The sequence below is a fragment of the Xiphophorus maculatus genome, chromosome 19, assembly GCF_002775205.1.
Source record: "Xiphophorus maculatus strain JP 163 A chromosome 19, X_maculatus-5.0-male, whole genome shotgun sequence".
In the NCBI taxonomy this organism is placed as follows: Eukaryota; Metazoa; Chordata; class Actinopteri; order Cyprinodontiformes; family Poeciliidae; genus Xiphophorus; species Xiphophorus maculatus.
Window position 1 is genome coordinate 5,320,056 of NC_036461.1, and position 22,996 is coordinate 5,343,051.

Below are 22,996 nucleotides of genomic sequence, written 5' to 3' on the forward strand. Positions count from 1 at the left end.
ACACAAAGAAAAGCCTTTAATATCCGGGGTAAGATTCCTGTTATTCTAGTAGTGAGTCGCTGAGAGTCATTCAGAGTTGAGGCAGATCTAAAGGAAAAGTGTTTTTTCAAAGTTATTCCTGTGACGCCGATCTTTTTATTTGTCCTGAATAACTTTTTGTTTTAGGATAGAAAGTGTGCTTAGTTGTGGAAAGTGCTGAGCTGTGACTGAGTGATGCAACATGGCAGCAACTGGCAGGTTTCTGTCAGCTGTTATTAGGATCCACGGCCGTGGAACGGACACAGTGGGACAGAGGACACTCTCTTATCTGCCCTCTGTCCTGATCAGAAAAGAACCAGAGACAAACCCACGGTTTAAACGCCCAGGATCGGATGGACGCAGCAGCCTCGACCAGAGAGCTTCAGCCTGGAAGGAAGAAGGCGGTCGGTCAGGCAGCTCTGCCCGGCCCAAGTCTCTCTTTGTGGGGCTGGGACTCTGCGGAGCGGCGCTACTGGACCGCTTGAGGGAGGATCAGGTGGACTCAGAGGGATCTTCAGGATCCAGCAGCTTTTTAAGACTCTTTCTGCCCTCGGCTCAGTGCGCCTCCCCGTTTAGACCCGACAGTCCCCGCTTCAGATACAACTTCATAGCTGATGTGGTGGAAAAATCCACTCCAGCTGTGGTGTACATCGAGATCGTGGGCAGGTGAGTGGGCCTGAATAATCCGATTTTAAGGGTCGCGATTCGATTCAGAAACGATTTTCGATTCAGAAACGATTCTCTGGGCAGTTCCTATTCAACTGCCCAGAGATTCTAATTATATTATGTGACTGACAAGAGGAAAACGCATAAATATATTCAAACATACTGTATATATTTACAGAGATGAGTAAAGTACCCAACCAAAAATTGTACTCAAGTAAGAGTAGCACTACTTCAACATATTTTTACTCCATTAAAAGTAAAACGTAACCATCCAAGAAATTATTCAAGTAAGAGTAAAAAAGTATTTGGTAAAAACTCTACTCAAGTACTGAGTAACTGATAAAATGATCAATCATCTAATATTTAAACATTACATAATCAATTGGAACAAAATGTGAATTTAAGTCAAAATCTTTTGTACTTTGAGGATCAGAATGACAATAATTCATACAAGTGACAAAAAATAATGAAATCAGGCAAAACAAAATCTTTCCAAATCAGTTTCTTTCAACGTGGGCTGAAAGCAGCTTCTGCTTTTTTTTTTTTCTTTTTTTCTCCCAGAAATCCGTTTTCAGGAAGAGAAATCCCGGTGTCGAACGGCTCGGGTTTCATCATCAGCAGCGACGGCCTGATCATCACCAACGCTCACGTCGTGGCCAACAAGAGAGGCGTCAGAGTGAAGCTGACCAACGGCGACACGTACAACGCCACGGTGCAGGACATCGATCCCGGCGCAGACATCGCCACCATTAAAATCACTTCCACTGTAAGGGAAGAGTGAAATTATGTGCAGTGTAGCACTAACAACAAAGTCATTTAGCTTTGATTTTTCTGCTACAAACGGCCATTAACAATTATTTTAGTAATGATTAAACAGATTTTTAAAAACTTATCAAACCACTTGAGCCTTTTTTTTTTACACAGTATTTAAGAAATACATTAAAAGATGCAAATAATTCAATTTAATTTAATTTCCCTTTGGGATCAATAAAGTATTTTTTAATTACTTTTTAAAAATCAGAAACTAAATTAATGAAATAGCATTCCTTTGGTGAACACTTAATCATTCGTAGCAATGGATAGCAAAAGGATTTATTTTTTAATGAATTTGAACCTGATGAAGCAAAAAACACCAGTTAGAGTTCTGGGTGGAACATATTTACAGACACAGACGTTTTTTCATCTTCAATGCAAAATGTATTTATTTTTTGTGCAGTTTTGACTTTGTTACTGCTCCGCTCGGGTTGTTGTTTCTGCAAACACCTATTTTTACAATCTGCGTCCTTCAGCTAATGATTGAAAACTAAATTATTTGATAATTATTTCAGTAATCGATTAATCACAATTAATTGGATTTAATCGTTTCAGCTCTAAAGAAAACGTTATTGAAGCTTTTCTCCGCCTCTTTTGTGTATTTTTTTCACTCATGTGAGCAGAAACCTTTCCCCACGCTCAAACTGGGTCAGTCGTCGGAGGTTCGTCAAGGAGAGTTCGTGGTTGCTATGGGGAGTCCGTTTGCTCTCCGGAACACGATCACCTCAGGGATCGTCAGCTCGGCGCAGAGAGGAAGCCAGGAGCTGGGCCTGTCCAACTCCAACATGGATTACATACAGACAGACGCGACCATCGACGTGAGTGGTTTCAGTATTTATGCTCTTCATTTAGACGTTTTGATTGGCCGTTTCACTACGGCGCCGTATTAGAGCCGCAGATGGAGAAAAAAGAAAAGGGAGGGTAAATTTCCACCAAAAAAACTTTTAACATTTTGTAGCAAAAACTCAGAAATTCTGAGATTAATCTTGGAAATTTTCTAAAAAACAAATAAACAAGGACATTTCTGAGCTAGAAAAGCTGAAAATTGTTCTAGAAAAAATTCTGAGATTAATCTTAGAAATTTTCTAGAAAAAAACAAGAACATTTCTGAGCTTAAAAAGTTGTAAACCTACTGAGATTAATCTCAGAAAATTTCTAGAAACACAAGAAAATTTAGTTACTAAAATAAAAAAAATATAAAGATTTTTTTCCCCCAATTTTCTGAGACTTATTTCTAGCAAATGGTTTGACTTTTCAAACTCAGACATGTCTGAGGCTAATCTCAAAGTAGATTTTTTTCTAGCAAATTTTTTAAAAAGTTTTTTTTGCCATGCCCTAATTCGCGTTTGTATTTCGCCACTTCATCAATCATTTTGTTCCTTTTCTTGTTGTTGAACTCATAGGAACTGGCAACTTTTTCTATGTTTGTACCAGCTTTAATAAGCAGAAGTGTAAAAATGTTTTCTATTATTCATCTTCCACATGTTAGCAGTTTCTGATCTGACTCAGGTTTTTTCTGTACTTCACGTCACATCTGACCCATTTCTTTTTTTTGTGTGTTTATTTTAGTTTGGAAATTCTGGAGGTCCTTTGATTAATCTGGTGAGTCACAGTTTCTGTTTAAGTATTTGTCACATTCAGGACTAAGATTTTATTTAGTTTTTTTGCAAATATAAAGCCATAATGTTGCTTGAATGTAACAAGAATAAAGTCTGAGTAATAGGAGAATGAAATTGTACTTTTATGAAAACTCCAAATTAATTATCCAACCTTCTTTCTCATAAACAACTTTTTTCCTGTAATTTTAAGACATTTTTATGGTAAAATTGCATCTTTATTCTGTTAATATCATGGCTATATTCCTGTAATTAAATAAAAATTCTCATAGCCTGGCCCTAATACTACATCATACAATTCACATAAAGAATGATTGTAATTAATGCCACTTTTTGAAAATATTTTTTGTAATTTATCATGATAATAATAAAAAAGTCAAATTTTTTATAGCCCTTTTTTTGGACACTATTGCTTTAAAAGAGGGAAAAGAAATTATTCTCTATATATAAAAATTAAAAAAGGATTTGATAAAAAAATATAAAACTATTAAAAAATAATTTAAATGAATAATTTTTCTTCAGGATGGGGAAGTTATCGGCATAAACACCATGAAGGTCACTGCAGGAATCTCATTCGCTATCCCGTCTGATCGGGTGAAACTTTTTCTGAATCAAGCAGCTAAAAGAAAAAGTAAGAAAACTAAACTAAAACAATGTTTCTGTAAAAACAGTACAACAACCTCCAGCTGTTTATCGATTCCCTTTCTGGTATTTCAGCCTCTAAGGTTGGTGACTTGAGTGTGAAGCCTCGGTACATCGGTGTCATGATGCTAACGCTAACACCAAGGTAAAAGCATCGTTATCATTAACATCCTGCAGTGATTGAGACCTAAACTTGTCTAAGCCTTATTTTCTGTTTCCAGCATCATTGCGGAGCTGAAGATGAGAGACTCGTCTTTTCCTAACGTCAACCATGGCATTCTGATCCACAAAGTCATCGCCAGCTCACCAGCCAGCAGGTACACTTACTTACTGACGGTGGAAAAACTGTCCCAATGACTTTGCTCTCGTTGTTGGAGAGAGCTACCCCAGCCGGGGTAGCCTTGTCTTTGGGAACAGCCACCAACACGCCACTGGTTGGGGTTTCAGATTTGTTTCTCTCTGTTAAATGAGCTTCCTCGTTGGTGGAACATTGGAGCTCAAAAACGACAGAAACTTTACAATTCAGAGACGATGTTTTTGACAGAAAATAGGCTGAACTTTGCAGACTAAAATCTCATCATTTAATAAGTTTGTGCGTAAAACGTGAACATATTTTGTATGATTATATTCTGATTTATCAAAAAATGGTATTTATTCAGATTAATTTTTAAATTATAGTAAAAGGTGTGACCAATACAGAGTATTAGGGCCATACTAAGAAAGAATAAGCCAGAATAAAGTAATATAACTTTATTCTCGTAATACTACGTTATTCTTTATTTTTGATTTCTCATAGAACTTTATTCTCATAATTCTATTTTTGTAAATCATTAACCTGTAAAGCAGTACAAAGAGTTTGAATAAATCAAACCAGAACTCAAAATATGATGCTTTACTTCTTCCTCGGATGGTGAGGAAAATCTCCAACATGTTTCCTATATAATGAAACCAAGTTAAAGTTGTAAGTGTGCAATAAATAAAGGCGTTTCTGCTGCATTTATTTCAGAGCTGGGATGCTGCCAGGAGACATCGTGTTGGAGATCAACGGGGTCATGGTGAACACCTCTGAGGAGATCTACAAGGCCGTCAGGAGCAGCGACACCATCAACATGGTGGTGCAGAGAGGAAACCAGCTCTATAAACTCCAAGTCACGCCTGAACACATCGAGTGACGACGGCTGACGCTCGCTGGTGGCCGAACGTTTGCCAGGGAGAAAACTGTGAAACTTGATGTATTAATGTGAATATTTTTATTCATATAGAATGAAAGTTGAAATGTGGACATATTTTAGCAGCTTTACTGTTAATTTCAAAGATTCCTGGGTTTTCCTGCTGATTTGAACATTTGTAAATCATGGACAGTTTGTAAAATAAAAGACTGAAAACAGCTTTTTATTTTATTAAAGCCATTTATTGTTAAACAGCAAAAACGAAGCATGAGAGACTCAACACTATGGCAAAGAAGAATGGTATTTAAACTACCATTCAACAGAGCAAATAAGCCTGTCTGGTCACAACTGTTGCTATGACGACAATGATTACACAAGGAAAGAAAAACAGGAAAAATCGCACCTAATTGAACTGCTTTGAGTTCCTCAGACTCGGCAATAAAACATGAAGTCTGTTCATGTCGGAGAAAAAAATAATCCCGATACTGCATGAGGGAAATATGTGAAAAAAGTGAGTAAAATTTAAATTTCCCTGTCATATGTACAGCAACACACACACACACTTACAGTAAAGTAATAAAGTGACATGTACTGCTACACAGTTAATGTAATTAGCTCACAGACAGCTATTAAAATGGAGAGAACATTCAAACCAGTTAAGGTTCAGATACGATCACACTGCAAAAACGATACTTAAGTATTTTTTGCAAATATCTTAGTATGCTTAAATTAAGAAAATTAACTTACAAATAACTTTTCATCAAGACGAAAGAGCTTGTTTGAATTCTACATAATATTGATGAAAAAGTACTTAAGAAAAGCAGATTATTTCACTTACAACATGGAGAAAATCTCTTGTAATAAGTGAAATAATCTGCCAATGAAACCAGTAATTTGTATCAATATTAAGAGATTAAATTAAAAAGATTTCCTATATCTTGCTGAACATTTACTTGCAAGTTAGTACACTTGAAATAAGACAAAACTAAGATGTTTACACTAAAACTGAGACCAAAAATACTTTGATTTTGTGTTTTTGCAGTGCAGACTTGAGGACTAAAGACGTCAGTTTGGTACTACAACATACAAGTATGGGAAGAAAAAAACAAACATATTCCATTAGATCTACCTCTACTTTAAAAAGGCTTAATATATATTGCTGGTAATATTTTTTCTTTTTAAGAAAATATAAGTTGTGCGACTGAAGCTTACAATACACTGCTGGCAGTAACGCCAGGCTCTGTGGTGACCCGCTGGAGAGGGGTCATCAGTGAAGGCGCCATGTGTGGAGAGACTCCCCGGAGGAGGAGGAGGAGGAGAGGAGGAAGAAATGAGAGCGAGTTGACGTCTGACAATCCCTCGAACTGAAACCAAGATGCTGCTGTCGCCGTGGAATGCTGCAAAAATCACATAAGGTGCACAAACAGCAGCCGGACTAAAGTCAAACTCCAACAGATACATAAATAAATGGCAGTGGGGGTCAAAGGGCAAAGAGAAGAGTCACAATGTGAGGGCATAATTGTAGTGTCCAGTCTAGTCCAGAAGTGGAGTCCTGACTCAGATGACGTGGTCCAGAGCGCGCAGAAGCTCCTCCCCCTGCAGCAGGTACTGGCGGCCCTGCAAGGGGGCGTTCACCTCGCAGTCGTAGCTGGTGAGCTGCGGCAGCGAGACGAGGGAGCCGCCGCCGTCCGAGGTGGTGCCCAGCAGTCGGCTGGCCAGATCTGGACCGACCGGAGAGAGTCCCGTTAACAACTACTCTGACGATTAATCAACTATTCTGACAATTTGATGATTAATCGGCTATTGCGACAATCAACTATTCCGACAATTAATTCGGTGATTAATTGATTGTTCTCACTATTAATAAACTGTTCTGACAATTAATTGACTAAATCGACAATTAATCTACACTTCTGACAATCGACTATTCTGATGATCTATTAATCTGACGTTTAATTGGATTAGAAAATAGGCACATTCCACAAATTTTTCTTTAACCACTTAAGTCTTTTTACAAAACATTTTAAAATCTTTAACAGTAGAGATGCACCAATACACTTTTTAACTTCCGATACCGATATCTGAGGTTTAGCATCGGCTACTACCTAAAAACATTAGTCAGACATAAATGTACTGAATTACAAATTTATTTGACAACTCCGCACCGGTACACCACTAGCTTCTCAAGTTTGGTCAAACATGTAAAAACAGCTTTAATTTGTTCAGTTGGTGCCATTAGGAGCAAACAGCCAAAGTAAAATAAATATAAAGAAACAGACAAAAACAATCAGTCGACTAACTTGGTCAAATGTAAAACTAAACTCCAACAAATTTTCTTCCAATTGGTTCAGAAAGCATAGTTAGGAATCCTAAATATAATTTGAAATAAGTAATGCATGAAATTGTGTAGCGCACCACATAGAAATAGACTGATTAGATTTGCCTTTATGTGTCGAGCACATTGTCTGATCTAGAATTTTTTTTAATATTGTGACCAATATTTATATTGGATCGGTGCATCGCAAATTAAAAGATAAATAAATAATTCAATTCATTTTCTAAATTTAAAAAACATTTTAGTGCTTAAATGCAACAACAAGTGAGTGAAATTGGACCAGGTGAAACTGAAACGAGGCCAATCGAGGAATTTTTGGTAAAACATATTTTCAGACAAACGTCTTAAATGCAAAATATATAAATGTTTTTGTTTAATTACTGCTACTGATGTTTCGTTTATTCATCAAATGGCTTTTTTGAGTCTTTATACTCCAGTTAATGACTATTAAATTATTTGACAATTATTTCAATAATCGATTCATTGCGATTAATCGTTTCAGCCTTAATGGTTTCCATGTTGCTCACCTGAAGGCAGAAGAAGAATGGTCCTGGTTGCTCCCAGCTCTGTCGCCTTCAGCTTTTTGCCCTTCTCAGGCTGCTCTTGGGTCAAAGATCCCTGAAGACGACAAACATTTAAAGTTTAAACACCATCCTGTAAAAATGAAGCTCGTTAAATCAACTCCCTGACCAACCTGTTCAATGATCTCCTTCAGTTCGCTCAGCTTTCTTTTCCGCTGGATGTTCTGAGCAGCCAAGTTTCTGAGAGGAACCTCTTTCTCCGGCTGTGCGACCCTGAAGTACAACAACATCAGCGGTTACCATGGTTCCTGACTGCTGTCTCTCAGCTCTGATTTTAAAACTACGTTTCCCAGAATTCCCAGTTCCCATTAGGACAAATATTTTTCCACAGAAGCTGGGCTTTAAATATTGATTTAGCAAAAAGTGACTGTAAAGGAATGGAGAGAGAGAGGCGGTCAGATGAATGGATGAACTGATGGACCGTCAGATGAATGGATTCTAGACGATACGGCTTGAAAATAAAATCTCTGATCTTTTCATACCAGATCCCATTTTAATCTTTTTTTCCCTCAGTTTTCTAAAAAGAAAATAATAATAAAGACAAATGACAGAAAATATTTTCAAAATGTAGCTTTTACTTCAATCATCCTTTTTCTGAGTTATTCAACAAACATTATTTCCAGGCTACGAGAATTTCTGTTTAAGTAGAGGAATATAGTCATAATATTTAAATTAAGAGATTTTTAACCAGAAAAAGTCTTAAAATTACAAAAAAAAGTAGTTTTAATGAGAAAAAAGCTTGAATTTTTACTTTTGTGTTGAAGTGTTGCATGAAATTACTGCTATTCTCCTAATATTACAACTTTATTCTGTGACTACTAAAACGTTTGTTCGTGTATTATTTCAACTTTATGGTCATTTGACTATTCTCGTATTAATATGTCTGTATTCTTGTAATATTAGGACTTTATTTTTGACCGTTACAATTAGTCGTAGTGTTGACCTGAATTCAAAGTTCAAATAAATAGAAATTGTAAAACAAGATGGCCACCTTGGGCGACATCACTCTGAACTATGTAGACGTAATAATTTAAATATTCAAAACCAAATATTTGATTAATCGTTAGGCAATCAATTAATCGACATTAAAAATAGATTAATCAATAGACAACTGAATTTATGGATGTTTATTTCTGAATATACTTTCATAAATGGAACTGGGAACAATTTAGAAATCAAGAACCACCAGAAAAAGACAAACTGAACCAGGCTGGTTGGGAATCGTGTATCAACCGCCCTGAAAGTTCATCTAGAAAAGTAGCTACCTGTTTGCCGCCACGGTGGCAGGAGGGGGCGTGCCGACGGGTTCCGGTGGAGCCGGAGAAGCCGGGCGACTCTCCGGCGCGCTGAACGGAGAGCTGGGATGGCTGTGGACGTCCAGCGTGACGAGGACCGGGCAGCTCTCCAGGGCTTTGACTGGTCCACAAGACAGAGGCTCGTCAGGGCCGAGGCAGGGCAGCTGGAAGTCGTCATCCATGGAGATGTACGGAGCAAACATCTCCAGCTCAGAGTCCTCCATCCCCTGGAGGAAATTAATGTTCATGCAGCTAAAGGTTATTTTCATCATCGATTAATTCAGTAACGTTTTGCTCCTGAGGCCAAAACCGGCAAATTAAAACTACAAAATTCACTAAATTAAAAAAGCTACAGTTAGCTTAGATTTAACCCCCCCCCCTTTCTTAGCTTCACTGCCCAATAATAAACAAAATTTTCAGTTTGGAGGCTGATCAAAAAAATTTCAAGGACCACAAATGGCCCCCTTCGATTAATCGACTATTCTGACGATTAATCGGATAAATAAATTGGTACATTCTGCAAATTTTTCATTTATACAGTATACATAAAAATACACAAGTAAACAAACAAATTCCTTTTTAAATAAGAAAGTTAGCATTTATTGCCTAAAATGCAACATGGCATTCCTTGATTACTGTTTTTTTAATCTTAAATCAAAATTTTATTTATTTCTTGAGGTTTTGGCCTAATTACTGCAGTGACCATGTTATTTTTCAATATTTTTTAGACTGTACACTGCAGTTGATTACTAAATTAGTTGACAATCATTTCAGTAATCGATTAATCACGATTAATCGTTTCAGCCCTACACATTTTGTTTATAATTTCTCATTTCTACCTGAGATAAGGAGCTGAAAACCACAGATTCTCCTGATCTTTACCTCCGTATTGAAGGGAGTTTTGGGCTCTGGGTCGATGGCAAACAGCTTCTCCACCAGGTCCAGTTTAAAGTCAGAGTTCATTTCTGTGTCCATGGGGAAAGAGAAGCCCAGAGGATTGTCAACCTAAACAGAAACGGCTGCAGGTCAGTTGTTGCTCAACATGAGGCTTAGGAAGAACTTTAAGAAGTCGTAGTCGTACTTCTGAGGGTTTGTTGGGGGGTTTAGAGGACAGAGCTGGAGCAAAGCTGTCAGGTTTTGCCTCCTCAGCGGAGCTGTTGGCGGGCTCCAGCGGCTCGGTGGGCGCCAGAGGAGACAGAGGCAGCGGCAGCTTGTCGCCTGAGGAGGGCAGCATCACGTCGTTGTAGAGAGGAATGTCCTTCACCAGGTGAATCTCTGACTCTGAGCCTGAAATGATCAGATTGTTTTAACTAACCGGACTGTAAACAGAGTCACGCTGTGCTAAAATGTGACAAACTATTACTTTAGTAACTGATCATCAAGACGATTAGTTGGTTAACAAATTCTGAAGATTTTCATTTTACCACTCAAGCCTTTTCTTGTGATGTTAGAAATACATTAATAGATGCACTCAAATAATTTCAGAAAATTTCAGCTGACGGTTAATCGATAAATTGGTTGACAATTATTTCAATAACTGATTCATTACAATTAATCGCTCCAGCCTCAGCTGCAATACTGCAAACACTGATAATGTGTTTACAACTACATTTATAAAACTAATGATTAATTGATTGTTCTGATGATTGATTGATTAATCAAATAAAAATTGGCAAAGCCTGCTGACCTTTTAATTTAACCATGTAAGCTTATTTTATGCAATAAGCTTATGTGGTTGAAAAACAATTATTTTCATTTTTTAAATATAAAAAACATTTTATTGCATAAAATAATATTAATAATAATAATAATAAAATAGCATCACTTTAGTGAACGTTTGATTATTTGAACCTAAGGATGCATCTGCAGCTAAAATAAAACTTGTCTCAACTTGTGTAAAGTATTTATTTTAGGTTTTTGATCAACTGTTTAATAATCGGATGCAAAAGATGATTAACAGAAGTTTTTTTCAGAATATTTTTACAGGTGGGCGAATAGATCCAAAATACTGATATCAAGTCAATATCGGTATCGGATCAATACTAGCGTGGAAAAATGTAAACATTAGTTTCAGATTCCCTCTCAAAATTTTCTTTTCTTTTAAAAAATAATTTTTCCATTTGAAAAAACGATTTTGTTTTAATTTCCTTTCAAACTACATTTTAAAGAAAATTTTAAGTTAGTATTTTGTAATTAATTACCTCTTTAAGTGCGTTGTTATTTCAGCAGAATAACTGGGTTTTTTTTTAGTCTGTATACTCCAGTTTACGATTAATTGATTGCTAAAGTAGTTAAATGTTTTCCCCAATAAACGATTAATCGTTTCAGCAGTAAATGTGACTACGAACCGGGGCGGCTGAAGTCCAGGGAGATGATGGTGTCCCCGGCTGCCGGCGCCAGCAGCATCAGGGCGTCTGGATGCCCCTTCAGCAGGTTGTAAAGACAATCCTGCTCTTGCTTCTTAATCACCAGATCCTGGAAGTTTAGGTGCAGCTTCTGCTCCGGGGTCTCCTCCTCTTCCTCATCGTCCGCTTGGACGGCTTCGCTCTTCTTCACTTCAGCCTTGACTTCATCCTGCTGCTCCTCCTCCTCCTCTTTCTTCACCGGCTTCATCTCCTGTGTCTGCTCCAAAGAAAGGATCAGTTTCTCCTCCTGGATCCCGCTGTACGACAGAGAGATCAAACCAAACTGAGCTTCTTCTCTGGTTGCATTTTTCAAGTTAAAATCTGCCAGTTTTGAAGCCTTTTAGGTACCTGAGCACAAAGTTGACGCAGACGACGCACTGAGGCTGCGAGTTCTTGTTGTTGTAGATGACAGTGGCCTGAGTTTCGACCCACACAAAGCCGCCTCTTTTCGCCAGCATCCGGTACTGACCTGTGGTGACCTGGCCCTTCGCAAACACTAACAGAAAACAAGATTTAGATTAGAAATTATCATAAACATCAAATCCTGGAACAAAAACACGCTCATAATTGGATATTAGAATGAAATTATCATCATTATTGGTGTCACTATTATTATTTCTGATACTAAGCAGAATTTTGTTATAAATGTGGAAGATTTGGGACTTAAAAGTGAAAATATAAATGATAAATATGCAAATTGCATAACTTCAGCTATAACTTGTATGGGATTTTTCATATTGTGAGAATAAAGTCATAATACCGCGCCTTTCTTGTAACATAACTTTACTCTCATTATTTTGACTTCATTCTTTTATTAATGCAAATTTATTCTGGTAATGTGACTAATGTGGAAATATTTGGAATTATAATATTTTTGTAGACATTATCCTTGTATTTTTTCCAACTTTATTCTTGTATTTTTGTTTTATTTATTAAAAATGTTTTCGAAAACGTTATTCCTGTACTTTGTCCAACTTTATTCTCTCATCATTTCGACTTTATTCTCTTATTTTGACTTCACTTTATTATTATTCCAACTTTACCCTCTCATTATTTATACTACTCTCAAAATATGGCTCATCTCATGACGTATCTTTATTCCTGTATTTTTTTTAGAGTGTGACTCTAATAGTCTGTAGTAAAAATCAAATAAATAACAATAATAAATTAAAAAGCTGATAAGAAGTGGATGTTTTTGTTGAGCTTACAGTGATGGTGAGTCTTTGTGAGATAGTCTGAGTCCAGAGCGTGGTAGTACTCGTACACAGAACGGTCCAGCAGGTCCTCTGGATCGTAACCCATGAGCTCAGTGATCCTGGAAACAAACCATTTGTTGCAGTACCGCCGCTTGGCACCAGATGTCGCTACGGGACCATGCTAGAAACAATCCTGACCTCTCGTCACAGTATGTGAACTTCATGTCCATCGTGTGGCGGCTGAGGAAGGTCTTGGTGTCCAGAGGAACCTCGATGTTGGAGGGGTGAGGGATCGGGTCGCAGATCAGAACCAGGTATGGGACCGGCGGCTCCTTGTGGCCGTCGGCGCTCTGCTCGCTGCTGTGAACGCGAACGTGACCCGAACAATGCAGCACCTGCAGAAAACCAGTCAGGAAAGGAAAATCAAAGATTTCTTCTGAGAAACAGTTTCAAAACAAACATGGCGGATAAATGAGCCGGGTTAGGACGACTTTCACAGTGTTCAAAAGTCTGGAAGTACTTAAAGTAATTTTTGAAAAAGTTTCGATTAGGACTGAAACGATTAATCTGATTAATCGATTATTGAAATAACTAATTGAGTAATTTATTAATTGCTAAACTGGAGTATGCACACTAATAAAAATGTAATTTGCTGGAACATCACCACACCTAGAGAAGTAATTAAGTCAAAACTGTATAAACAAATATATATTTTCCATTTGAGACAAAATAAATGTAAACATGTTCTACCCAAAACTTGGGTAGAACATGTAGAACTTAGCTTCGTCTGGCTAAAATTCTGTGAAAAAAAAAATCTTTCACTAATCATTTTTTGCTTTCCAATCAAAAAAGTCAACATGTCTCTTCTACACTGTGATGATTTTAAGTTGAGCAGAAATGACTGAACTTTTCACATGTTGATGTTAAAAGTGTTTCATCACTTATTTTCTTATTTAAAGGAATTAAGTTTAACATGTTCAGATACAATCCTTCAAAAAGTCCCAATAAGTAATGATCAGATAAAAGAAATTATCGTTTCTACTGAAAGTAATCTTAAAAACACCCAGTTTCTTATTATTGCTGTTCAGCTCATTACTTTGTGGGTCCAGAATGTTTTATGAAACTTCCACAAATAAAACACTTTCATATATTCAGGTTTTGTGTAGGAACTAGCTATATGTAGTTACATCTACTTGAGTAACTTTTTGGGAAAAATTACCTTTTCTATGCTGTACTTTATACTTTTACTTGAGTAATTTTATTATGAAGTATTTCTTCTCCTACTTGAGTAAAAGTTCTGGATTTTCTACCCACTGAATGAAGAACAAACATGTTTTAACCCAAAATTTACACAAGTTTTTACGTTTTTTTATTAAAAGAAACTGATTTGGAAAAACGTTCTTTAGCCTGATTTTGTTATTTATATAAATTACTGTCATTTTGACATTTAAAATACTAAAATTTCCACTTAACTTCATATTTGGGTAATTTTTTAACATGAAATGATTGATAATTTGATCAGTTACTCAGCACTTGAGTAGACTTTTTACAGAATATTTTTTATTTTTAAGTAATTTCTTGAAATGCTACTTTTTGTGTTTACTTTAGTAAAGATATGTTGAAGTATTTTCTCTCTCTTGGGTAATTTTGGGAACTCTACCCACCTCTGGTTGTTATGCAGCTCCAGTTTTGCAGCCATGACAGCTGCAGTGAAACAGAAAAGCTTCAAAGCACTTTCTGAACGCTTAATGTGATTATTGAGAGGATAACCGAGTTACGACTTTAACCTAAAGCTTTATTAAAATCCTCCTTTTGGAAATCTAATCAACCTGCAGCAGGAGACAGATTGCTTCATACTTAAATCTTTAATGCTTTTCTGCAGACATTTCTCTTTGCTTTACCTTCCATGTGGCGGACTTTACGTTGACGGTGCGGCCCCGGCTCGTCAGTGTGCATTTCATCCGCAGAAAGAAGCTGCGCTCTGTACTTGGTTCCTTGACTTTCTTGGAGCCTGACGGCACAAAAAAAGAAAAGAAATGGAGTCGGTTAAGAGTCGTAAAAGAGCAGCGAGGGTTTTTTATCTACAACTGCCAACGGTTTTATGGGTTTTCTTTACAACTGCAACCTGCTGATCTCATTTGCATAAAGAGAAGACATAAAAGTTTAAAGGGTTCGCTCTGTGGCGAGATAAAAAAAAAAAACAACAGAAAAAGGAAGTGGAGCTGCAGCTACAGATCAGACAGAGTCGGATTTAAATGAGACGTGAAACTAGAGATGCACAGATCCAATATTAACATCTATAAGTTTGATCCCTAAGGGTAGATCTATTCAGTCTAGTTCTGTTTCATGCTCTGATTCATTATTTCTAATTCCACTTTTTGAACCATTTGAAATAACGTTTGTTGGTTTATTTTTACACGTTTTGTTTTTGTCAGTTTCAGTTTCCTTATTTACTTTAAATTGGCTTTTATACAACTAACTCCACAGTTAAAGTTGCATGTTTCTCCAAAATCATGAGGTTATTGTGCATTTAACTGAGCTGCACTGGTGCAGAGTTACCAAATAAATGTGTAATTCATTACATTTAAAAATAAAACAATATTTTAAGTCAATCCAGCTCTGTTTTTCTGTATCGTATTGGACTGTACTAAATGTCAGATATATGCATCGGTATCGGAAGTGGAAAAAGCGAATCGGTGCATCCCGAAGTGAAACCTGCTCACCGCTTCTGTAGACCAGCATCTCTCTCAGCTCCTCCTGGTCGCAGGGATGCGTGAAGTCAAACACGCTGTGTCCAATCAGGTCAAACTGAAACATTTCAGGCGGACATGAACGGGTTATTACACCTGCACTGCAAAAACACAAAATCTTACCAAATATTTTTGGTCTGGTTTCTAGAGCAAATATTTTACTACACTTGAAATATGACAAAACTAACCTAAAAGTAACAGTTCAGGAAGAAATATGAAGATTATTTCACCTATAACCAGACATTTTAACGATGTTAGAAGAGAAATAACGTGCTGATGGAACTAGTTCGATTTTTAATCAATATTCAAGATTTATTAACTTAAAACAAGCTCCTATATCTTATTGAAGTTACTTTTAAGTTAATTTTTTTTTATTTCAAGTGTACAAAGATATTTCCAGGATGCACTTCAAAAACACAAAACCTTACCACATATTTTGGTCTGGTTTCTAGTGCACCTGAAATAAGACAAAACTGACCTACAAACTACTTTTCAATCAGATGTAAGAGCTTGTTTTAAGAATATGCATCATTATTTGATGTATTAAAAGTCACATTATTATTAGGATTTTATTAATTGATAAGTAAAAGTAGATAATGATGGAATTATTTTAGGTCTCGCACTGCGAAAACATAAAATCTTACCAAGGCACTTCGGTGTAGTTTCTAGTGCAAATATTTCAGTTCACTTGAAATAAGAAATACTGGCTTGTTTAAGTAAATAATTCCTTAATATTAATGAAAAGGTGCTAGTTCCATTGGCAGATTGTTTCACTTATTACAAGACATTTTACCCATGTTAAACATGAAATTATCAATTACTATCAATATTAAAGGAATTATTTTATTAAAATCATGCTTCAATATCTGGCTGAAAAGTCATTTAAAAGTAAGTTTATTTCAAGTGTAGTAAGATATTTGCACTGGAAACTAGACCAAAAATACTTGGTAAGATTTTGTGTTTTTGCAGTGTGTATGACATTGAAGTGTTCAGTTGGGAAACATAAATCACTTGGTCTCCATTTAGCTGAAAATTCCCAGATTTCAACATAAAATCATGTGAACGGACCAACCTGTGCCAGGCCGAGGCACTTGTTGACGTTTTCTGAGATGTAGATCATATCTCCGTCTTCAGACAGAACCACCAGGAAGCCGTCTAAGGCCTTCAGGTAGGAGCCGCTTAGCTGGATGTCCAGTTCTGTCGTCTCCTCTGCCACTGGCTCATCTGGAAGAGATAAGGAGGGAAAATTAAAAAAATTAGATTATGCAACTGTAATCAGAAACTGTAATCAGAAACTGAAACATTTACTCACAGGAGCAGAAATAACAGACTGATTTATCTGCAGAATGAAGATATTTGAGTTGATTTTCTTGGTTATTTACATTTAAACGTGTAATTAGTGTGTCGATGTTGGCCAACTTAAGCTATTTGAATACTACTGTGATTTGTCTTTTTTTAGTTTTACCTTCTTGATTATAAACAACATTTTAATTAAATCTATAAATCCTTAAAGATTAAAAACATGAAAAAAGATCTTGGACTGCTGTCTTATTAAAAGAAAAAAATTTCTAATTTTATGGTGTTGAGTTGTTGGATAAACTTTTACTTTGTGGTCAGAGGGCCGATCAGAATCATTTCAACGGCCACAAATGGCCCACGGGCCACACATTGGACACCCCTGCTCTATGTGATCAGGGCTTATATTCAGATGATTTTGCAGCTAACTGAATTTATTTGTATATTCTTGTTTTGGGCTCTGAAGAATCTCCAAATTGAGTTAATTTTGAGAAAACAAACTTTGTAATCTTGAGAAAATCATTGGGAAAAATATGAACAACATCGACTCTCTGCTTCTACAGCTGGTTAGAGATCATAACAGCTAACAATTTTTTACTAGAATATTTATAAAAATTAATAAACAGAAAAAAATTTAAGAATAATAAAAAAATCTTAATGGTATTACCTAGCATGCATCATAACAATTTAATTACTTTCTCATTTAATTTTCTGAGCTAAAATTAGATTTTTAAAAAATATTTTCTCCACTGTTGCTTTCATGAGAGAACAGAAACTATAAATAAATGAAAAAATATGATTAAGTGACTTTACTGTGTCCAGTTTAGTCATAACAATCACATTTCTTCATGCTTTTGGTGTCAGGAAGAAGATTACTTCTGGACCTTTGACAGCAGCAGCATTCAGTCATACAAAATAATTTTTATCATCAAAAAAATACATTTAACTCCATCATAACATGGCAAGATTGGCCACACGACCTTTGACCCCAGCTATTGACTGAATCATGGAGTCTGCTACCATCTGCTCCAACATACAGGCTCTGCAGGGTAATACGGATGAGTAAGAAGAGAAATGCAGATTCTGTGTCTGTAATCACAGCTGCTGAGTTGAATGTTTCACTCTGATCCGTCGGCGCTCCGCCGGCGGCTACTGACCGATGCAGAGCAGATTCTGCATGCGCAGGTAGCTGATGGTCAGCCTCATGACGGAGGCCTTGTCCAGGTTGGAGCTGGTGCTGTGGGGGATGGGCAGCTGCTTGGCCAACTCGTAGAAAACCTCCGACTCCTTCCCGCGACGGCATCGCGCCGCGTCCCTCGATTTCTCCTTCCTGCGCTCCGAACTCACCCTGCGTGGAAAAAGGCCGTGGATTAGTCACAAAAACTCGTTCTGGGTTTCTCAACGAGTTTGGAAAGACGCAGAAAATAATTGATTCTGGAGAGAAACGCCTTTGCTACTCGATTCAAAATGCTCAAAGAACAATTTTAGAATATAATTAGTATATTGCAGATGGTATTATGCATCCACTCAACCACAGTTCATATCTCAGATAATTATTTGATATTTTGTAGTTTAAGAAAAAGCCAGGCAGCTAAGCTAACCTAATACACAAACCTATGTTTGTTTAAATATAAACTGACAGAATTAGACGCAGAATGGAATATAAATCAATTAAAATGAGCTCAATAGTTTCCATTTGCATAATTTATTGTTTTTCTCTCTTTCTACCAAAAACTGGATGATAAAAGTCTTCAGTAAATGAAAACAGTTACTTTCCAGGCTCTTATCGAAAGATTTTATTGTGTTTATGTTTTTTCATGCTTTGAATAGTTAAATTAATAGTTATAATTAATTTATTTGTTCTGTTTTATTTATTTTGGATATTTAAAATGTCTTCCAGTTCCAGTGTTGAATGTTCATCAGTTTAAAGTTTATTGATCTTTGAGAATGTGTTCCTGCATTGTTACCATTACCATTTTATTACTTAAATGGTCTCAAAATTACAATATTATTGTTTATCGCAATGACTTCTGGGACAATTATGGTATGTACCGACCCTGGTAGAGTAGTCTTAAATGTATTTTCCTCGTCAATCACATAGTTTAAACAATCTTTAGACGGGCTGAATTGAAAAATTGGTTTCTGAATCGAATCGTGACCCTAAATAAAAATAATTGGAATCCAAATTTGCATCTCTACCAAAAAGCTACATCAAAACAGCAGATTCAGAAACATCATCAACCCACGTATGTGATTTACCAAGAGGAAAAGCGCGACACCAATCACTGTGACATTTACAGGAGAGAAACAGAGAAGACAGAAACCTGCAAAGTTCTGACAGATTAATCACATTTTGCAGCATCAGTGACCCCCAATAAACAAGATCTTCAGATAAAAACTTTGCAGCTCAAGACGAAAAGCTTTGATTCTTTCTTTCCTTTCGATTCTGAGATTTTACGGCACTTCGGAGACCTGATGTAGACGACACCAGAGCTGCACCGAACCAGAAGTACAACAGTTTAAAAAGCTCTCTGCAACCAAACGCACATCCAATTAAAATCGATCCGGTGTGCACTAACAGCTCTGACCAAGGGCGTTATTGTTATTCTGAAACTAGAGCAGCTGATTAAAATTAGCAGAGCAACAGGAGACTTCAGGTTTGAAAATGAAACTTTCCATTACACGCATGTGATGTTCTAACTGCTCTGCAGCAAAGATAATTGGTCTGCTGAGATTAAAAGATTTTCAGGTCTGAGGTTTTGCTTCTCAGGAAGTCACAGATCAGCTGCTGCCAAACATCTGACAGATGCTACACAACAAGAACGAACTTTCACAGCTTCGACTGTCAATCATTTAAAACTAGGGCTGCAACTATTATTTTGGTGATCGATTAATCAATTAGACTGTCTATTAATCGATTATTCTGGTGATTAATTAAATACAAATTCAGTTAGGCAGTTTAGTCTTTTTATACAATAGTAGCAAGTAAACAAATTATTCCATTCATTTTTCTCCAATAAAATGGAAATTTTATTGGAGAAAATTCAATAATAGAATTCTTTTAGCGTATGCGAAAACATTTGTAGCATCTGCAGCTAATAAATACTTGTTACATTTGACTGAACATCAATACAGCATATAGCTAATCTGGTGATTATTAATAATTGGATAACAAAAGGTACTTTTAAAATATGTAAATCAAGCTAAAACTATGCTACTTGAGGAGTTCTGGGTACAACATATTTCCAGGAGGAATGTAAAAAAAGTTTAATCTGCAATAGGGCTAAAACAATTAATCAGATTAATTGTGCTTAATTGATTATTAAAATAATTGTCAACTCATTTAGTAATCGATTAATTGTTAACCGGGTTAACAGACTCTAAAAAAAGGTCAACTGCTGACAGAACACAAAGCAATAATTAAGCCAAAACTGTACAAATAAAATAAATATTTTGCCTTCCAGATGCTAAAACATATTTACAGACCAAGATTTGTATCTTGCATGGAAAATGTATATATTTTTATGTTTATATATCTGTTTATCTTTTAGCAAATGGTCTCTTTTTAAGTCTGTGTGCTCCTGTTAGTGATTAATCGATTACAAAATCAGTTTTTGGCAATCAGCGATTAATCACAATCAATCTGATTAATCGTTTCAGCCCTATTGCAGATTGTGTTTCAGAGCTACAATAATTTGCAGCTTCCTTTCCTACAGAAATCACACTTCTTTGTTTTGTAAAAACATTGTTTTGTTTATAGCTGTCCAGGTAATACATGATCAATAATCAACTCATCCCGATTAATCAGGTTAATCGTTCCATCCCCACTTAAACCCTGTATTTTTCCCCCTCACCTCCAACCTGCACTCACATAAGAAACACATTCATATTCCACTGCAACCTCAGATCACATTGTGAGCTGGTGGCAGACCAGGGAGGCCATTTTGTGAAGCTGCTGTTTAATAGACGACCTCTAAACATCCTCAAGAACTTTGGCCTCACAATAACAACTAATAACTGCTGGCAGAGGTTCAAATTAATATATTTCAGAGACAGCAGCATGTTATTAAATAACCTGAAACATTCAACTAACCTATAAATCTACTAGTAACACGCAGCAACTTGTTTCCTATCAGGTCAAAGTCCAGATCAGGCTTTTCCACCTTGCAGACTTTCAAACTTAACGCTTTTAATAAGGTAGCAGTCGGATGAAGTAAAGACAAGATGCTATTTCTGAAAACCAGCCGAGAGGCTTGTTGTTACATAACAGTAATAATCCAGTCGGCCGCAGCCAGCGGCTCTCCACTTCACATTTTTTGGTTTGCAATCCAGCCTGCGTCAGCAAATAATTTATTTATCAAGGAGGGTTGAAATGTAAACAAAGTTTGAACTGGCAGATGTGACCAAGTGGATCAAAAGCTGCAGGAGGGGGAAAATAAATAAAAAATACATTCACCCCCCAGGAGAATCACCTTGACTGTCGTTTCCAGTGTTGTTTGTGTATTCAGTTACTCTGTGCTGACCTGCTTTAGAGGAGATCTGCTCTCCCTATCGCTCCGTCCTGCTTACAGTGATGATGATAAGAGTCGTCCCATTATATAACCCAAAGTGTAGAAACACTGTTACACACACAAGAGAGCAGAGAAGGACACACACAATGGGCTTTTCTAGATTAGCTTTTCCAGGAAATATGGTTGCCATTAACACCAAACAAACTTATAGAAATGATAGGAATCTGATTGAGATTTAATTCAAAGCTTGAAAAATACTCAACACAGCATAACTACAGGGTTTCCCCCAGCCTGGCGGGCCACCAGGCTTTTCTTGTGTCCCCACCAGGCTAAGCATTGCTTCTTTATTTAAGTTTTTAAATTTTTTTGCAGTTTTTATACAACATAGTTGGTGTTCAGGTATTAATCTTCCAACAACACATAATTATCAAGTGATATTTCCAAGCTTCCTGTCAACTTTAAACACTTTTTTAACTGAAAAACACAGCGGGCCGTTGGATGAATGACTGCCCAACGCCCAACCACCAGGCTTAGCATGTTTTCTGGGGGGAAACCTTGATAACTGAGAACTACCTGGCTGAGGGAACAACACTCTTCTGTGTGGATGGCTTTGCTGAGGGAAGAACAGTGAAAGCTCTATTTTCTCAGTAGCTGCATTTGCATTACCCTTAAAATTGCACAATTTGATGTATCAAACATAAATTACAGAAACAAGGCAATTTAAAAAAAACTCTTGTTTTTTATAGAAAGTTTTGGCAATAGGATGAAGTGTTTTTTTTTTTTATTGTTTTGAAATTGATGTATTTTGCAAAACTGCAATGAAAACATTTCTTTCGCATCATGAGTCATGTGATCAAACCAGATGTTACTACTGCCGGAAATGACAAAGGCGATGACAGGAAGTGAAGCTGCATGTTTTTAATGACTTATCACTAAAACAAACTTATCCACAAGTGAGTTTAATTGTGTTTCCAATTTAATGGAAACAACACAATTGCAAAACTGTGGTTTTTTAACTGTAGCGGAGTAACAACAAAGTTTTGCGCATATTTGTAACGGAAACGCAGCCAGTTCGGTAAATTAATTCAGAAGAATTGATTTGCAGCACTTTGGAGCTTCCACAATGGCTTTTAATAATGCCAGTTCTTTTATTTATTCAGTTAATAAAAGAATAAAGAACCAAACATTAAAAAAAAATACAGATATATTAACAAATGTAGGTTTTAGCAGTTTTTCAATAACACTGAATTTCCACCAATTAATGATATAAAAAGCACCAGTAAAACTTTTTCTAATCCACTTTTCTTTTAAATAATTCTCCATCAATATCAACATCCCATTAAAAGAAAAAGTATCCATCCTCTTTTTGAAAAAGTTAGTTTTACTTTACTCAAAAATCTTAAAAAAATGAATGTTGTAATTGTGGATATTTATCAAAAACTATTAGTTTAAGTCCATTAGGAGGGATCTGTAACATTTGCATCTAAATTAGTTTTATTTTACTGGATTTAGGACAAAATGGCTTTGTTTGTTTTTACCACAAAATATTTAGACTTGTCAAGCTAGGAGAGAGAGCAGGACTTTCACTAGATAACAGGAAGGCTGCAGTTTCTCTAGTTTTATTTTTTAAGCCAAAGGTTTAGAAATGCTGGCAGATTTTTGAATATCTTAAAGGTAAGGTCCATATTTAACTTTGCTAAAGA

General features: G+C 36.3%; 2 protein-coding genes across 2 annotated transcripts in view; one reads left to right on the forward strand and one right to left on the reverse strand.

Moving 5' to 3' along the window:
* Positions 1–6,101, forward strand: htra2 (HtrA serine peptidase 2). Its single transcript, XM_005801130.3, has 8 exons — positions 1–684; positions 1,246–1,450; positions 2,121–2,315; positions 3,067–3,099; positions 3,636–3,744; positions 3,831–3,900; positions 3,977–4,072; positions 4,762–6,101. The coding sequence occupies exons 1-8, from the start codon at positions 221–223 to the stop codon at positions 4,925–4,927; spliced, it is 1,338 nt and encodes a 445-aa protein (XP_005801187.1). The 5' UTR covers positions 1–220; the 3' UTR covers positions 4,928–6,101.
* hif1a (hypoxia inducible factor 1 alpha subunit) overlaps positions 5,145–22,996 on the reverse strand; it is a 23,986-nt gene continuing 6,134 nt past the window's right edge. The window contains exons 2-15 of the mRNA XM_023352592.1: positions 17,940–18,130; positions 16,559–16,710; positions 15,460–15,544; positions 14,638–14,747; positions 12,935–13,131; positions 12,749–12,855; positions 11,889–12,036; positions 11,484–11,797; positions 10,217–10,422; positions 10,018–10,140; positions 9,106–9,362; positions 7,954–8,053; positions 7,787–7,877; positions 5,145–6,645 (exon numbers count right to left, since the gene is read on the reverse strand). Coding sequence (XP_023208360.1) covers positions 6,482–6,645; positions 7,787–7,877; positions 7,954–8,053; positions 9,106–9,362; positions 10,018–10,140; positions 10,217–10,422; positions 11,484–11,797; positions 11,889–12,036; positions 12,749–12,855; positions 12,935–13,131; positions 14,638–14,747; positions 15,460–15,544; positions 16,559–16,710; positions 17,940–18,130 — 2,245 coding nt within the window. The 3' untranslated portion in view covers positions 5,145–6,481. The remainder of the gene's footprint in view (positions 6,646–7,786; positions 7,878–7,953; positions 8,054–9,105; positions 9,363–10,017; positions 10,141–10,216; positions 10,423–11,483; positions 11,798–11,888; positions 12,037–12,748; positions 12,856–12,934; positions 13,132–14,637; positions 14,748–15,459; positions 15,545–16,558; positions 16,711–17,939; positions 18,131–22,996) is intronic.

Excerpts from the sequence above, each read along its gene's own strand:
- htra2 (XM_005801130.3), top strand. The coding sequence starts at position 221 with ATGGCAGCAACTGGCAGGTTTCTGTCAGCTGTTATTAGGATCCACGGC. Across the intron at positions 685-1,245 it reads TACATCGAGATCGTGGGCAG|AAATCCGTTTTCAGGAAGAG; the intron begins GTGAGTGGGCCT and ends TTTTTCTCCCAG. Across the intron at positions 3,745-3,830 it reads TCAAGCAGCTAAAAGAAAAA|CCTCTAAGGTTGGTGACTTG; the intron begins GTAAGAAAACTA and ends CTGGTATTTCAG.